This window comes from Lycorma delicatula, chromosome 7, assembly GCF_047948215.1.
Source record: "Lycorma delicatula isolate Av1 chromosome 7, ASM4794821v1, whole genome shotgun sequence".
Lineage (NCBI taxonomy): Eukaryota > Metazoa > Arthropoda > Insecta > Hemiptera > Fulgoridae > Lycorma > Lycorma delicatula.
The window spans coordinates 33,443,800-33,463,285 of NC_134461.1; the positions used below are offsets into that span (position 1 = coordinate 33,443,800).

At 34.6% G+C, this 19,486-nt stretch overlaps 1 protein-coding gene across 3 annotated transcripts in view; it reads left to right on the forward strand.

Annotated features, from left to right (window-relative positions):
• Positions 1–19,486, forward strand: part of LOC142328462 (uncharacterized) — a 100,485-nt gene that overhangs the window by 78,877 nt on the left and 2,122 nt on the right. For 2 of the 3 annotated variants that reach the window (XM_075372264.1, XM_075372262.1), the window contains exons 6-8: positions 4,942–5,955; positions 7,026–7,286; positions 9,041–9,355. In XM_075372264.1, coding sequence (XP_075228379.1) covers positions 4,942–5,955; positions 7,026–7,286; positions 9,041–9,355 — 1,590 coding nt within the window. The remainder of the gene's footprint in view (positions 1–4,941; positions 5,956–7,025; positions 7,287–9,040; positions 9,356–19,486) is intronic. The other variant, XM_075372263.1, reaches the window with a different exon arrangement.

A 19,486-nucleotide genomic window follows, 5' to 3' on the forward strand; every position in this document is an offset into this window, starting at 1 on the left:
AGTGTATATTCTTCTATTATGATTTTTAAATTGGGTGTTGGCAATTACTAAATTATACTTTGTGCAAAACTCTATAAGTCGGTCCCCTCTTTCATTCCTTTTGCCCAGCCCGTATTCACCCACTATATTTCCTTCCTTGCCTTTTCCAATGCTTGCATTCCAATCTCCAACTATTATTAAATTTTCATCTCCTTTTACGTGTTTAATTGCTTCATCAATCTCTTCGTATACACATTCTACCTCATCATCATCATGGGCGCTTGTAGGCATATAGACGTTAACAATCGTTGTCGGTTTAGGTTTTGAATTTATCCTTATTACAATGACTCTATCACTATGCGTCTTGAAATACTCCACTCTCCTCCCTATTTTCTTGTTCATCACGAAACCTACTCCTGCCTGCCCATTATTTGACGCTGAGTTAATTATTCTAAAGTCACCCGACCAAAAGTCACCTTCCTCTTCCCACCGAACCTCACTAATTCCTACTATATCCACGTTTACCCTATCCATTTCCCTTTTTAAATTCTCTAGCCTACCAACCTTTTTTAAGCTTCTAACATTCCACGCTCCGACTCGTAGAATGTTATTTTTTACTTTTCTGGTGACCCCTTCCTTAGTAGTCCCCACCCGGAGATCCGAACGGGGGACTATTTTACCTCCGGAATATTTTACCAAGGAAGGCGCCTCCATTATTGCTTTTGAAAATGCAGAGCCACATTTTCTTGGAAAAAAAAACAGCTGTAGTTTTCCATTGCTTTCAGCTGCGCAGTACTCAGAGGACTGAGTGATGTTGATATGGCCGTTTAAGTCATTGTGACTTACGCCCCTAACAACTACTGAAAGAGCTGCTGCCCTCTTTCATGAATCATTCCTTAGTCTGGCTCTCAACAGATACCTCTCCGATATGGTTGCACCTTCGGTCCAGCTACTCTGTATCCCTGAGCACTCAAGCCCCCTCACCAACGGCAAGGTCTCATGATTCATAGAGGAGGATAATATATATGATTATTAATTATATATTTTTTAATAAAATTATAAATTAAAAACATTCACTAAATTTATTAATAATAAATATGAAAGAGAAAAAAGGCATAGAGAGAGAATATATATACGCATATATGAGTGTACAGTATAATATGTAGTAGCAGAGAATGGGAGTTGAGAGAAAAAACTGCTGGTGATTCACAATAATTCTGCCTCTCTATCACTTCCTTTCTCTCTTTAAATATACATGCCTGTACTCAAGTATACGTATAGATTAGTATACGGTAAAGATAGACTGAATTATAGTTAGCCGAACCACGTTGCTTCTCCGTTGTGCTGTATAGACATATTCAATGAAATGTTTGTTTATTCTATGTCAGAGTGTTTGTTTATATGAAATATTTCAATACGTACTCATAATAATAAAAAAATTAAAAAAATTGTTTAAATTCCGTGTAAGTGTAACATATAATATTTTTTGATTGAGTTTGGATAATATATGTGAAGATTTTCAAAACCTAATTTATATGCATTAAAAAATCATTTACCTAGAAAATATTGTCGGTAAAAATTGCTGTTCATTGTTAAAAAATTACTTTATATGAAATATTTTGGTCCTGAAATTCTGTGGGGGCGAATTTCGCTCGCGCTAGTATCTCGAGAAGGTGGCCGCTAGACGCATGGGCCAAGGACCTATCGTTCCGGGTGATCGCAAAGTACGTAGTGAAGGTTCAATAGCCACTTTCTTTGTTGTAATTGGGCATCTCAAACCCGTGTTTTACTATGTATTTTGCAGTAAATCCACTCTTTCGTCATGAAAATTTAACTACATATAGGGGATAATTGTGGAAACCATAGGTTCAAATGTGCGTCAAATTGGTTCTAATGGTCAAAGGTTAAAGTGGCTATTGAATGTAAACATTATATGCTACTTGTAATATATATTAATTCGAAACGATTGCGATCCCGAAGTTTTCACTTCGGCCGTGCGATCTTAAGCACGCAATTTTTTTTTTATATTATTGAATTATTATTTATCGTAAATTATATTTTAGAATCAGAGGTTATTAATTATTAATAAATCGATATATTTAAATTTAAAAACAGTCGGGAAAGAAGTCGTATTCGAACCTATGTGCCTTCCCCTTGTAAGATCCAAATATTTCATTAATTAAAATATAATTTGGCTATAACTCTTGAACCAATTAAAATAAGTACCACTTATGATATAACGTTGAAAATCTCTCAATGAGGGCTTATTACTCCAGTTAAGAAAAAGTCTAAAATTCAAATTGTTTGGATTTTGGGCTTTTTGGACACTTTTGGTTCATCAGTCGACTGGAACCAAAAGGGGAGGTGCACAACTAGATATTACAATAGTTCTAAATCCAAAATTTCAGCATCCTACGGCTAATAATTTTTGCGTTATAAGAGATACAAACGCACATACGTAGATAAATACGTACAGACGTCAAGCCGAAACTAGTCAAAATGGATTCAGGGATGGTCAAAATGGATATTTCTGTTGAAATTTGAAAACCGAAATTTTTCGCGATTACAATACTTCCTTTACTTCGTATAAAGAAGTAAAAAACGACTGATTGTAGTTAACAGCATATGTCGCTATTGCGGGGAAAGGTAAAAGTTTTTCTTTTTGTTTTAAAATGTCTATAATTTATGTATTAAAAATATTTTGTTATAAAATGAGTATATTACATATACTCATTTAACATATACATTATATACTCATAACATACACATTAGAGGAAGTATAAAATTATGCTTTAGAGACATTTAGTTTACATTGTTAGAGGCGTTTAACCATTACGCATCTTTCTAATAAAGTTTCCTCCAGATATATTAAAATTAATTTGGTTTTCAATCGCCAATTAAGGATTTACCAGAGCGAAAAATCCCAAGGTACGGAATAAGAGGAACGTTGTGGCTACTCAACTGTTCCAACACGATCTGTTTACACAGGAAACGTTTACTTGAGGAATCTCTAACTTGAAGAGCATATTGAGGAAGTCCCCTCCCCATTTTGATGCAAAACATAGTCATCAAATAATTGTTACCTCTTTTTTTTTTGTTACGCCACACGAAATATGAACTCCAGATATATTAAATTCTTCCACCATAACTACGTAAGGATTTGCCTATAAAGATCTATAAATACCATTAAAACGTATTAGTAAGAAAATTAAATTTGAAGCAAGCTTCTTCAGACCGTATAACTGAGTTAGAAAAATGTAGACTTGGGTTTAATAGAATTATATATTCCTGATAAATTTCCCTTCTTAAAATCAGTTGCACGAAGTGCAAAATCTTGATAATCACACATAAATATTTATTGGTTTAGGATTCTTCGTAAGCTTCTTCTGGGTATATTCAGCGTAAAGGAAACCATTCTGGTTGAGATTTGAAGGATTTTTACTAATATCACCTTAACAACCTGTTTGTTTTCTGAAGTAAATCTAGTTCTAGGTCTGTTTGATTGTGAAGCATCTCCTCAAATGGTTTCAATATTTCCATATTTTATGTAACATAAGCAAATTACGATGTAGTGGAGAATAAATAAATTTTACATGAAAATCTTCATGGAATGCAGTTGCATATTTAGTTTTTGTTCTACCAAAATGAGATATGAAATACGTTCTTGTTTAGGCGTACATAAATGCTATTTATATATATATATATATATATATATAAAATGAGTGTCTGTTTGTCCCGTATGCGTTCCTATGCCATTCATCCGATTACGATGAAATTTTGGCGAGTTGTTGTGCACGCGCCCGCGAAGGTATTTGAATTAGTTTAGACCCGCTAAGTGGCGTTGGGGTCGAGATATTTAGAAAAATTGTATTTATGGACCGATTTGGCTCATATTCATAATATATATTAGTTACGTTAAAATAAATATTTTTGCGAAAACTGGACCCGCTAGGTGATGCTGGGGGTTCAGATATTTAGAAAAATTGAATTTATGGACCGAATTGGCTCATATTCAGAATATATATTAATTTCATGAAAAGAAAAATGTTTGAAAAACTATACCCGCTAGTTGGCACCGGCGTCAAGTTATTTACGAAACAAACGAATATACAAATACACTTTATATATATATATATATAAAAGGCAATGCTCGTATGTGTGTCCCCTATTGACTAAAAACTTCTGGACCGATTTACGCGTGGGTTTTTTCAAATGGTCCGCGTTGTCCGGAAAAATTTTAAAGCTATTAAAATCCTCGATCTGACCAGTAAAAAAAAAAGTTAGGAGTATTTTGAACCAACTACTGTGTTTAGAGGATAGTTTGAATTAAATCCGATAGACAGTGCTGCTTTAACAGTTAGCTTTATTTACATTATGATTTTTACGAAGTGAAAGTTTAAATTTTGTGAAATTCAGTAATGTTTTGGAAATTTTTTAATGTTCAGTATTAATTGTGATGATTTTGCAGCCATATCTCTTTTAATTAAAAAGTTATTTTCCAACGACTACTGTGTTTAGAGAGTGGTTTGCATTAAATCCGACAGGTAGTGCTGTTGTTTGGCAATTGGATTTATTTACACTCTGATTTTTATAAAGTGAAAGGTTAAATTTTGTGAAGTCCGTAATGTTCAGTTTTTTAATGTTTTATGAACCTTTCAATTGTGTTGATTTAATCAATATATATATATATATATATATTCAAATATAGCAATAGCAAAGGAAGGCGGATCTACTAGTATTAGTACAAATACGAAAATGAATTAAGCATTAATTTTATCAGTCGTTTTCTACCAACGGCCAAAGCAAAATGTTCCACTTTCAATCTGCATGCACGATATCTCACCGTGCATATATCATTCATATAAAAAGAGTTTTTAAATATGAACAATTGCTGTTTCCTGTTTTATTTTTAAAAAAATTAAGTATTTTATAATTTTGAATTTCTTTTTTTTTAATTTTTAGGTGGTGAATCAAGTTGATGGGAAACAACAAACACCATTATGCTGTGCCGTGGCTGAATCATCGACATCATGCGTTGAATGTTTATTAAAACATGGTGCTTCACCAAATATAATTCAACCAGGAGAAATAACATTATTACACGTCGCATCACGTAACGGTTGTGAAGAAATTTTAAAATTATTATTAGAATCGGGCGCTGATATTTTAATTGAATTTTTTAATGAACCTCGCGAAGGTGGAATGACACCTTTACATGTTGCATGTAAAGAAGGAAATAGAGAATGCGTTTTATTGTTATTATCATCCGGAGCAGATGTATTAATTAAAACAAAAACACATGGAAAACCGTATTACGGTGCTACTCCGTTACATTTAGCAGCAAGATATGGACACTTTGATGTCGCAAAAATTTTAATAGATCACGACAAAACCGTAATGGATCAGTATAATGATGACAAATGGCAACCTTTACATGTTGCTGCTAGATTCGGTAAAACTGAATGCGTTCGTTTATTTTTACAATCTGGTGGACATTTAGCGTCAGAAGTTTCAGACAGCAACGGTTATCGTAAGACTGCTTTAGATGTAATTGTTAATTTTATACCCAAACCTGTTGAATTTTTACAAGAAATTTTCGATTCTTTTATAAGTACTAACGAATATCCTGTAACTCATGTCGACTGTATAGTTACATTTAATTACGATTTATTTTCGCCGATAAGTAAAGAAAATCGTAAACAATTACCCGTTTTGGACGCCGTCATCAATTCACCGAAATTAATTCTTCAAGAGGTATTATTATTACATCCTTTGGCAGAATCATTTCTTTTTTTAAAATGGAAAAAATTAAGAGTGTTCTTTTTTTTAATATTTACTTTATACTGTATATTTACTATATCAACAACATTGATGTGCATGTCAATTTGTACTGATGCTGTACCTCATTATTTTCCAGAAAATTTGAATTTCTATAAATGTACGACAACAATTTCGTTATTTCTAGTTGGATTACAGGTAAGCGTAAAAATTATTTTATTAATTATGTTTTTTTTTTTATATTAATGTTGCGGTAAATTTAATTAATCGTCTCCAGTGTTAGAGAATAACGTTTATAATTTATATTAGTAAAGTTAATTACACGAGATTAGCGAACGAGCGTAGGTTATGTTTGGTTAGATTATGCTGATCTACGTACGATTCGTCAGTACACAGAATCAACGTAATCTTTTTTTTTCCCCGTTGAAGAGGTGGGGAATCCCATTTACGGACGCCTAAGCAGTGTCGGGCTCGCTAATAGGTGTCACAAGATATTATTAATATGCGTATGTAAACCTGCGCACTATCGGCTAAACCACTAGCCCTGGCTACCAGCCTTCCTCGTACCGCTAGTGAAGTATTTCTTCTAGAAGGGAGATTATACGCCCACTCACACATTCATACATCATAATGCAATCGCATCACGATAGGAATATCAACAAAAACACAGCAAACATGATAGGTAAGGTTCTGATAGGTAACATGATAGGTAAGGTTCCAAGCCTAAAGGAATTTTTTTTTTATTTCATCAAAAGCAGTTTTTTTTTCTTTTGTGTTTCTTATTAACAACTTGTTTATTTATTGGCAACTTATTTTCCATCTTATCTAGATTTTACGTAAAAATAAAACAAAAACTATTAAATTAAATAATCGATTTAAAAAATTCCTTTTTACAAAGTAAAAGATTACTTTTTCAATTCTTTAATTTAAAATTTTTGAGTCGACGCCAAATTAAAGTTTAATATTTATTTTTTAATTTCGATTTTAAAAATTCTAATTCTAAAGAAGAATTGAAAATTTCTCTTTACAATTTTTGAAATCTCTTTTATTTTTAAAGTTTATTTCCTTAAAAAAAACTTCATTTATAAGCTACTTATATGTAAATTAATATTATTCTTTTTCACCCGGAGGTCCTGGATTTGAATCCCGGTCAAGCGTGGCATTTTTCATATGCTACAAAATTTCCATTCGAGCTAATTGATCATAGTCGATGCCCGCTCATCTCATTAAATAAATAATAATATTCTTAATTTTTTGTTTTGTTTTAGGAAGTATTCCAGGCAAGTAGGTTGCAAAGATATTACTGGAGAGACGTTGAATCTTGGGTGAAATGGTCAACATTTGTTTTAGTAGGTTGGTTATCTTTTCCGGAATTTGATTTTGAAAATGGATTACCATCATGTTATACAAATACGGCATCTATAGCAGTATTACTAGCGTGGTTAGAATTACTTTTTCTCCTTTCTCGCCTACCAAAATGGGGATTTAATGTGCTTATGTTCAGTAGAGTGGCACAAAAAGTTATTAAGGTAATTATATACTTAAAAACAGGCTTCAAATCTCATGAATCTAATATGAATATTTAACATGTGTTTATACGAGTGATACCGTAGCATTATTCAGCTTTAAAAATTTCCTTAAAATGTGCAAAATCATATTTTTTTATTATTTATTAATTATTGAATTTAAAAACAATGCAATAATTGAAAGGTGGTATTTATGCCACCTGTGTTTGTGTTTTCAAAAAACCACAAGGAACTTTTAATTAAAAAAAGAAATAAAAATTTTACGTGTCAATCAAATTAATGAAATCTAAGTTTAGAAAACAATCATACCTAAATTTTAGATTATCGCCGAATGGCTTGGACGGCACGTGGTACTTAATAACCTTATAGTAGCCCTGAGAAGGGCAGTTGTTGTAGTCGATTGGCTTCGACGGCTCGTTGTAATTTATAACCTTGTGGTAGCCCTGAAAAAGGCCGTTTTTGTCGTTAGCTCTGAGAAGAGCTGTTGGGTCCGGAATCTAGTCTTCGACGAAGTCGAGGAGTTGCGGCTCGTCCATTGAGATCGGGCTTTCCCTCAGCGGCAGTTCGGTCCCCGCTACAGCGTGGTAGTGGTGGCCCCAACAGCCCCGCAGTGTCGGATCGACGTCGGTCGTCTTTCACCGGCGCGGCCGAGGCGGTTCTCGCCGAGCGATTCCACGCTGAACCGGCCCCTGCTGCTGAGTCCGCCGGCCAAGACGATTGAAGCCCGGCGAGCTAGAGCGGGAAGGTAGTCTCCGCGTCCAGAAAACTCCATCGGTGGTCCGGCCAAGCCTGCTGCTCCGGCGGGGATGTTGGCAACCGCCTAGAGATCCCACGTTGAGGCGGCCAGAGAACTTCTTCCATCTTCTTCTTCTTGGTCTTCTCTAGGTGGTGGTCGACGATGGTCACTCCACTTGGTCGTTGGTGGAGTCAAAAATAAGTCACTCCACTTGAAAGACATCGTGTTAACCTTGAAATAAGGTCAAGGTCAAATCCAAGGTCATCATGAGTTATCCCTCTCAAATCTGAGTAAATTATGTTTAAGTCATTTTTTGTATTGTTCGTATTTTACGACCGGGGCGATTAAAATGAAACACCCTAAATAAAGCGTAGAATGTATTCTTCTACGCTATATAATAGCAACAGAGTATACGATAGAATCTACGATTGTAATAGCAGCAGAGTAGTTCATTTTACATCAATATTGAAATTATAAGCATAACTCACTACAGAATAATTCAAACAGTTCTTAGTAATTTTAATATTTTTAAATTATGTTTTAATTAAATTTTATAAAATCTGTTTTAATGAAGAAGAAACATCTGCGTAAATACTACATTTGGAAAAAACAAAATCGATAATTTATTTATAATTTGTTTTTGAATCTTAATATAAATTTTATTATTGTTTATATCATTGATTAAAATAATAATTAACATTTAGAATCGTATGTGCTCATTGACCTAAAAAAAAGATCGAGCCTCGCCTGGGCAGGCTCCAAACCTTGTTAATAAAACGAATGTGTTTACTATGATTCAGAATATTATTTTATATATTGGGTAGAACGAGTACTTTTGCAATTTATTTTTTATTGAAAATGATATTGATGTAATAATTATGATTGATATTGTTAATGCAATTATTCATATTCATCTTTTAATCCCATTTTCAATTAAAAAAAAACTAAACAAAAAACTCATAAATCCACTAATATTTTTTGATGTCAAAAATGCACGCATTAATTCTAATTTTTTTCTTAGGTACTAGCAACATTTGGTTTCATATTTATTGGATTCATGTTTTCATTTATGATAGAATTTAGATCGCAAAAACCATTTAACGATATCTGGCGATCATTTGTAAAAGTAATAGTAATGACATCAGAATTAGAATATACTGATATGTTTGAAAATCCAGTAGAATCTACTTTAATTTGGACTGTAGTTGCCAGATGTTTATTATTATCTTTTGTAATTTTGATAACGATTGTTTTAATGAATCTTATGGTTGGTCTAGCAGTTAATGATATTAGTTTATTGGAAGCACAAGGAAGGACACGTCGATTAGCAAAGCAAGTAAGAAATACATTTTTATTTTATTAGAGTATAAGTGAACCTTTTGAAATTAATAATTAAAAATATAATTATAATCCGTCCATCGAAAACAATGTCTAAATCAATGAAATTAATAATTTATTACATAATTAATTTAAAAATAAATTATTTTAATTTTTTTTTGTTAAAGATACTTGTATGTTAATGCATGAGTTTATGACGTATAATAATAAAACGTAATATACGGTTATTTTAAAGCGTAGTTTTAAAACCTATTATTTAGAAATTATGCATGTAAATTAAGCTTCTCCTATAATAAAACAAAATTAGGTAATTATATTACTAGTAACAGTAATTATTTACCCTACTAAACTGCATTTGTATGTGTGTCTGTGTGTGCGTTCCCCTTAGCTTAGCATCGGAATATACCGATCACTAGCGGAAAACCCCAATTTGTTAATACATATCTAGTGCTGGTCAGGTGTATACTTGTTATATCATTACACATCGATATACCGTATATATATTATTATATATGCAAAATATATATCGAAGTTTTGAGAAACCTTTTAACCGGATCCGAATTTTCAGACGAAAATCGCAAATACCTCAAAGATGGTCGGTCCTAGCGCTCCGAAAATTTTTTTCGACCGCCCTCAATGATAACCACATCCGCTCGCAGTAATACCCGTCGGATGATAATATTTTCAAGTGCCCCCGGGGCGCCGTTCAGAATTTGAGGGGTTGCCATCGTAATACCTCGTACAACCGCTCGTCCGATTTTCACGATCCAAACGGTGTATGTATCAGCAGGTCGAGAGCTAACTTTTTAATGCATCGGGTATACTCTTGATCGACCGGATCTTGGTTATCTGGAAATTAAATCGTTTAGTCCTGTGTTTTAATTGCACTCACCTACCGTAAAACGTACCGATCCGATCTTTCGCTAAATACGCTCAAACCTGTGCGCTAGCGCAGCTGTTAAGTATACACTTATGAAAACTGAAAAGTAGAAAATAAAAAAAATATTTAAAAAAACTTTTTAAAAGCCACTCATATTAAATGCACTAAAAAGTAGAAAACAAAATATATGCAAAAAAACTTTTAAAACACCATTCTTAAATTAAACCCACTAAAGGGTAAAAAATAATTATAGTACGTTATCTCAGAATGGATTTGACAACACGCTTTGTTGGTGATATGTAAGATTACGTGAACGTCATAGCTTCAAATTAAAAATTTGATGTTTTTGCAAATTTTTTCATATGCGTGTTGAATGGCCTAAAGAGTGAGTTGGCGTGGTACCCCACCCATTCTGAGACATCGTGGAAAAATTATTTTTTACCTTTTAGTTCGTTTAATCTAATAGTGGTGTTTTTAAAAAAATTTTTACATATTTTTTATTTATTTATGTGATTGTTTTTTTTCATAAAATAATGAACTATAACCAAAAAGTACGCACCGAAATGTACCAATCACTAGCGGAAAATCCCGATTCGTTAGTATCAATTTTTAGACGTAAATTTCTAATTTAACTTCTACTACATCAATTTTCGTCATTCAAAAAAAAATATTTTTACACATGATGTAATAAATTTTGGACACCTAATAATCCCATTCCGAGACGCCGCCCGCCAGGACAACCCGCCCGGAGGGCCCCTAGTTACACTCTAATTTTATTAATATTTAAACAACAAAAAAGAGATCACTGTATTGATCAGTAAGGGTAATGATCAGTACAATGTAGTTTTAATATGTTTAAAGGACGGGTAATTATTATTTCAGAGTTTACCTCATTATTCATCCGAAGAGAAATCGGGTTCTAAAAGAGGGTTTATCGGAAATAAATCCTGTTACAGTACTTAGTTACGGTAATTAAGAATAAGAGTTTCGTATTGTAATATTTTATTCCAAACATACAATCGGTTAAATGCCCAAAGGAATGATGTTTATGATTTGCGAAATGGTGTTTACTTGAGCGAACCTTACACTATACTCATTTTGTATGTGTTTGTTAGTGTCAAGATCCACAAAATTGTATGTTTGGTTTATTTATTTACAATTTAAAACTTACATGATCATCCGTCAGACCTAAGTCTGTCGACAGATATACTAAAAAATTATTATTACATTATTAAGTGGTTAATGCAATAACCAATTTTATGTAACAACTAAACATATTATTAGTTTTTCTAATAGTTATAATAGTAGTATAATTATAAAAATTAATTTAACAAAATTAAACTATATATTTAAAAACTAATGAACAAACTATTTCTTTAATATTTGGTTTGTATTAGATTTAGTAACTAAAACTATATTCAAGAAACAAAACTATACTTAATTACAACAACTAATTACACAATTAATATCTTGTTGCAACAATTACATAAAGAAAATAAATAACTAAGCTTTAACCATTCAACAATACATTATTTATTGATTTATAATAATTATTAACATTAAAATAATAACTATAATCATGTTATAATTGTCTGGACTGCCAGTATAAATCCAATATGAATCCTGTTAGTACCTATTACGTTATAGTTAATGCCCATTCAATGAGAAGTTATTTTAAATCATTTTTTTTTCATTTTTACATTATTGAGGTGATTCGGTAAAGAATTAAGTAATGCAGGAACAACATACTTCTTTAATCGTTTACCATAAGTATTATTATATCTATCTGTAATAAAGCTAATTGCTCTCAGATTGTATCCACTTTCTACATTTACCCTGTACTCACTGTTGTAAAAGTTCTTAAGAATAATTAAGAATTTAAATAGACCTCTAGCTGACAGAAACCTTGTAGGATTATTTAAATTGGTGTCATAATTGTTATCAGAATCATAACGAGCAATATCTTTGAGGACCCTATCTTGTATTAAATTTATTTTATTTATGAGATATTCTGCGGCTGATCCCCATGCTGTCAAGCCGTATCGAATAACAGATTCAAACAAGGATGAATAGAGTAAGCGTTTACAGTGAATTGGTAATAGGGGTGAGATGTGGTGGAATTTCATAGCAACCACTCTTAAATTTTTACATATATGTTTTATATGGTGATCCCATCTAAAAAAAGAGTCAAAATGTACACCCAAATATTTATATTTGTCAGCATTCTGGAGATGTTCACAATTACAGTTTATGTGGTAATTTTTTATACGGTCACATGTATGACAAATAATTTTTATTGGTCTTTGGGATCGAAGATAAGGAGATCTTACATGTAAAACAACAGTTTTTTTAACGTTAATAATTAAGCCTTTGTCATGAGGCCACTTTAATAGATTATTAAAATCTTCTTGCATTAAAAACTCTGCTTCTTCCAATTGCTTATGTCCAAGTGCTAAAACACTATCATCAGCGTATTGCAAAAGACGTGAATTAGAGATCGCGTTAGATATATCATTAACGTACAGATTAAAAAGTGTTGGGCCCAAGATAGACCCTTGAGGCACGCCACTATCCGTTTCGTATCTATCACTATATTTATCTTTAATTTTAACAATAAGTTTTCTGTTACTTAAATAGTTTTGTAACATATTATTAAAAGGGCCATTAAACCCTAGCTTATTTAGGGCATCTAGAAGTTTATGATGGTCTAACGTATCAAAAGCTTTACGAAAATCTAAAAAAAGTAAGATTACATGGTTACATTTATTTAAGTTAATATTGACAAAATCAGATAAATCATTTATAGCATCATTAGTCCCAATCCCCTTTCTGAAACTATATTGAGTTTCACTGATTAATTTGTTATCAAGGTACTTAGTAACATGCATAGAGACATACCATTCAAAAACTTTTTCGATACATGACAGTATAGAAATTGGACGATAATTATTTAAATCTTTAAAAGAACCAGCTTTATAGATAGGTCTAACAATAGATATCTTCAGTAGATCAGGAACCCTCCTTGATTTAATTATATTGTTTACTATAATTGAAATTAAAGGGCTGACTTTATTAACAACATATTTCAAATCTTTGATCCGTATGCCATCTACACCTGGCGATTTTTTATCATTCATAGATGAAATTATGTTTTCTATTTGTTTAGGAGAACTTAAAGGTAAATGAAAAGACACAAGCTGCATGCAATTGCCACCCGTGAATTTCAAGAACTTATGTATACAATTATGTTTAATATCATCTACTGAAGTTACAAAGTGTTTACCGATAATGTCTGCAGCGACCTTACCCACGTCATTAGATGTACCGCTTACGTGTTTAATTATAGTATCGTCTAAGTTACGCTTAGAGGGTAACCCCATCAGAGAGTTAAGTAGTCTCCAGTTACCCTTAATATCATTCTTTTCATTTTTTTAATTTATCATTAAAATACTTCTCCTTCGCTTTTCGTATTTCTATATAATACGTAATCTTTTCGATTTTCCAGGTTAGCTGGTGCTTTTTTCCATTATATGTTCACGGTAAGATGAGTAATCCCAGCAGTTGTACGACTGTGAGGAGTCGCTGTTTTCGTTTCTGAATGTTATATTCCGTGATAATTGAAAGCAAAGTATTGGTGCTACCTATCTACATCCAGACCCCCTAGGGAAAGATACCTTCCTTGTGACGATTCCTGTCTTCACATCACCCCCCTCCGTTCCTAGTCATGATGGGCTTTACCGGAGGTAATCTTATTGATCCTCAGACATTGATTACATAACCCGCCGGATTGGTCTACTGGTGAACTCGTTATCGCAAATCAGCTGATGTCGAAGTCGAAAGTTCTAAATTTCAAATCCTAGTAAAGGCTTTTATACGGATTTGAATACTAGATCGTGGATATCGTTGTTCTTTGCTGGCTGATTTTCAATTAACCACATATCTCAGGGATGGTCGACCTGAGAATGAACAAGACTACACTTCATTTAAATTCACACATATCATCCTCTGAAGTAATATCTTACGGCGGTTCTGGAGACTAAAAACAGAAAAAAAATTTCAAATCGCAGTCATCAGGTAGGCCTCAGTAATATTCCCACCGATACAAATACCTCGGTAGAGATTTTCACATGGGATTTATGATCAGCTTTTGCCTTCGAATTTAGGTTTCTTCAGATATCTTCGTTCTTCTATCCTATTTAACCGTTTCAGCGAAAGCGCGAACTGCGTCTGAATCTAATTATCAAAGAGGACTACTTTTTAATCGAACAAACTTAAAATAGTTAGACTGAAATCACAACTTTATGGTTAGTTGAGTCTTAAATAAATACTACAGGCCTTAATGTCACACCACATAAATAATGTGGAATGCAAAAGTGGAAATTTTGGCCTACAACTGCCCCGAGGTCCACCAATTAATTTAAATTATAAAATTATTAAGTAAACAGAAACAAACCGAGAACTCATTTCCGCAAATGTCCAATCATTCCAAGGAGAATCCCACTGATTACCTATCGGTACAGCAACTAGAAAATATTTTCTACTATATCGTTCTATTCCCGTAAATACATAATATCCAAGAAGAGTGTGGATGCTCATACTGAGAGGTCGTGCTGCTCTTGTTATTTCTTCTCAGTGTTATTGAGAGCTCTGCGTTTAATAGCTTTTTGGTTTGGTTTTTTGCTGAATTTTAATGGATACGTAGCGAAGAATTGTTGACATAAGGTTACCGGATAAGTCTTTAAAGTTTCGAGTTTTTGGTTGACGGATTGTACTGTTTTTAGAGTTTTTTAGTGACAGTGTTATTTCTCCATATAAGACAATTCTTAACCTATAGACTAGTTGAATGAATACTTTCTAAATCTTTTAACACGACTCAGCAAAACTGTGACGTCAGTGATACTGTAAGTAAACTAGGACATAATTCTAAACCAGTGATAATTTTTCTAAGTCCTGAGGCTCATTATAAGGGGGAATCTATCCTTAAATAACTCCTGAACCATACCTAATCCACCCGAACCTTTCGGATCTTCACCGATCACATCCCCCGGACCCTCTATCCCAAAATTACCCTCCTTTCGAAAAAAAATTCCAAAAACCTTTTTTCTTCGCGTTTCACACCCTTCTTACCCCCTCCACCATTTCAAATTCGACCTCAGACTTGGGGTAATACATTTTATCTGCCCCAAAAAAGTGATGCCCGAAAAAGTCGAATGGGTACTCAAATTGTGCAAAATTGGCCCCAGGACCAGAATTAAAGAGTCTCTTTGAGATAAAATTTGCCCGACGGCCAGGGATGAACGAAGACCCTTTTAAGATGTCCAGTAAACTAGAGAAGTCACCAGTTAGGAGTAGTCCATCGGTTCATGGCTCAACATCATTGTTGCGGATGAAAGCCAAAGACCCAGGTACAACTCCTGCACCATCGACCTCAGGACCATACAAGTGGCTAAACGTGCTCGAGTTGCATCGTCAGACGAAGAAGAAGGAGCTATCGACTTGCTCACGCTTGTTGCCAAACTAGAGGTGTTTTCCAGTGATTTAAGTTACATAGAAAGAAGTACTAAACGTGAAATAAAACTTCTGGATAAGGAACTTGCTTTACTGGCACACGATTTTCTGACGTTGTGCGAACAAACTCCTCCACAGGGGCATATACAGAAGAACCTTATGCCGGTCACTCAATCGACGCAGACAGACCAACAGAAGATATCAGAAATTGACGAAATTCTTAGTAGCGACTTATCAGATACCGACCTACTGGACCATATGTAGATGTTGGAGCTCTGGTCACAGAAGCATTGAGTGTCAGAGGCCCAACAGGACCGAGTTATGTTATAATTGCGGAGGACCAGGACAAAACATACGAGAATGCAGGGAATATATGAAATGCTTAGACTGTGGAAACACACACCATTGCACCGGAGGCTCGACATGCGAACAAAACAAAATTGATTAAGGTTATGCTCTCAAACGCCAATCGTAGTTCCCTCTCCCACGACTTAATAGGAGAGCTGGCGAGAAATATCGATGCAGATATATTAGTAACAACTGAGCCGAATATATATATATATATATATATATATATATATACACACACAATTTCAGCGGCAGGTTGGGGTGGCAACTGCTCCATCGAGGACAAGGGATAATAGCTGTGGAATTGGCTCGACAATTAGGTTCGACATGCGAACAAAACAAAATTGATTAAGGTTATGCTCCCAAACGCCAATCGTAGTTCCCTCTCCCACAACTTAATAGGAGAGCTGGCGAGAAATATCGGTGCAGATATATTAGTAACAACTGAGCCGAATATATATATACACACAATTTCAGCGGCAGGTTGGGGTGGCAACTGCTCCATCGAGGACAAGGGATAATAGCTGTGGAATTGGCGGAAGCCTTCGTAGTAGGGGCGTATATTAGCCCAGACTTTGATGTGTATATTTATGAGAAATACATAGAACTTTATAAGATGTAATCAATAGAACAGCAAAAAAGATCATACTAACAGGTGATCAAAACTGCAAAGCGGTTGCGGCAGGCAGGTCATATACAAATTGGCGAGGTGAGATAGTTGCGGACGCAAATCAATTCGGATTTTGTCGCGGACGGTCGGCAGTTCAAGCCATTGCCAAAGTGGTAAACTGGGCAGCAGAAGTACGCCAGGATACATGGAAAACGGGACCTCTGCCAATGTTTATATTATTGGATTTCAAGAACGCGTTCGGATCCTTAACCTGGAATTCAATAAAGACAGCCCTTACGACGAAGGGAATAAGCGACTATCTACGTAGGCAGATTAGGGAATAACCGTAGACGTACAGAACTAGAGACTGTAGTTTCAGATATTTGGCGGGGTACCGCAGAATCAGTCTTGGGCCCGCTTCTTTGGCTCTTAGTGTATGATGCAGTGCTTAGCCTGCGTCTACAAGACAAAGTTGAAACAGTGGCCTATGCTGACGATTTGGCCGTCTTAGTCAGCGGTAAGACCTGGAGATGCGTGACAACGCAGCTTTCGTTTGTATAAGTATGTGGCTGAATGAACACGGACTAGAACTGTCACCGAATATATGTGAGTTCACAACGTTAATCGGCAGAAGACTAAAATACCTAGGGATAAAGACTGATAGAGCATGCAAATTTAGTCAGCATGTGATTGAATGCTGTGACAAGGCAGAGAGGATCACTAAGGCCCTTAAAATACAGATGAAATACAGATCCTCGCGCTTCTAAACAAAGACTAATAATGTCGGTGATAACGTCGGCGATGATGTATGCCTCCCCGGTTTGGGGCTCTGCCGTGAGAGTAAAACGCAATCTAAATAAAATACAGAATGTCCACAGACCACGCTGTTGAGCATAATTGCAGGTTACAAAACTGTCTCTTACGAGTTAACATGCGTGTTAGCTGCAGTTCCTCCAATATATTTACAGATTGAGGAAAGGAGTAATAGGCGTGGATAGATCAGATGCGGAACGTAGAACGCTCAATATTTGGAGTGAAATATGGGCAACAGGTGACAGATCGCTGTGGAATAAATGTCTCATATCAGATCTAGAGGCATGTATCAAACATGGCCATGGTGAGGTGAATAATCAACTATCCCAGATGTTTACAGGCCACGGTGCCTTTAAATATTATTTACATAGAGTGGACAGGCGCGATTCTCCCTGCTGTATGTACTGCACCAGGAATGATACGGTAGGACATATCATCTTTTAATGTAACGAGTGGGAAGAGTTGCGAATACAGGCGGGTATAGAGAGCCTATAACTATCTGAACTGCTGCCGTATATCTTATTGTCTGTAAATAATTGGAGGGCATTTGACGAATTTACGACGTTAGTTCTGCGCACAAAGGACAAAGAGGCTCGCAGATGTAGTTTTAGTGTTAGATTAGGGAACGGCGGACAGCCCCAGTCGCGAGGGTCGGCATGTCGAGGTGTGCCGGTTTCAATGAACGGCTGGGGACTCCTGGGGCCTTAGGTTGGGGAATTAAAAAATATAAAAAAAACAAAAGACCGAGTCCCGGCCACAGCGTGGGGATCCGGGGTCGATATAGTCAAGCTCGGCTCGGCTCTCCTCTCCCCTGTGGTTAGAGGCAAAAAGCACAAATAAAAATAAAAACAGAAGATCCAACCGCGGGGGCTGATCTGCCATGCCGGTAGTTGGGAAGGCTCCCTTAGAGTTAAAGGACGCTTGCCTGGGCTGAGCTTTACTTTATTGCATATCCGACTCAGGGGAGTAGGGGAAAAAACATAATGTCCGATTAAACAACCGCGATTATACTTTCGCCGTCTGAATTTTGTTTCGTCTATATCAACTTATTTAGTTTCCTCTATCTTCGAATTATTTTAATCAACGAAAACGTCCACCTTTTGAAGGTAAGAAGAGAATCCGATGGAGATTGTGAGCTAGATACAAATGAAATCTTTCTCTGGAACGGCATCTAAAAACACCACGAAACGGCAATTTCGTCATTTTGGATCCATTCGGATTCATCATTTTGAGCTGGATTCAGAGTATGGAATGAAATCATCCCGATTCGTTCACCATGAAAAAATTCGAAACGTACAGTTCAGATGGTAAACTGATACTAACGGTGTTTTTGGACTGTAAAGGCTCAATTTATTGCGATTATTTGAATGAATAACATGAATCTAAGAAGAATATAGTCATGGAAATTCTTTTACAATAGCTGACATTTTGTAAATCAGAGGTGCCAACTTGAACGTCAGGCAGTTTCAGTTTATCATATTAGTTTCCCTGATGCTTTTTGACTTTAATTACATAAGCTTGCAAAATTTGGGTTGTGGAATGTTTTTTAACTTTTTATAATTGAGTCCTACGTATTTTTTAGCGCTGAATTCGAAAACAACCGTAATTTTTTTCCATCATGTCAGGATTTTTCGAAAATCGTAAATTTCAAAATCTGTTAAAAGTTGAAAAATTGCGAAAATGTGATACTATAAAATAAACATAAAAGTTTTTTTTAAAATAAATTAATATATTATATTAACTTTTTTGGCTTATACTATCGATTCTTATAGCTAAACAGTTGATTGGTCTGAAGAGGTGAGCGGAAGGGTCATCAATGAGGAATAAAGCTTTTCTGTTTCTGTAAAAAGAAAAAAGGATTGAAATGTATTTTTCCTTATTAGGATTAGATTTTTAAGTAAATTACACTCTTTAACAATAAAATAAAATTATATTTATTTACTTTACCATATATTACATATATATATATT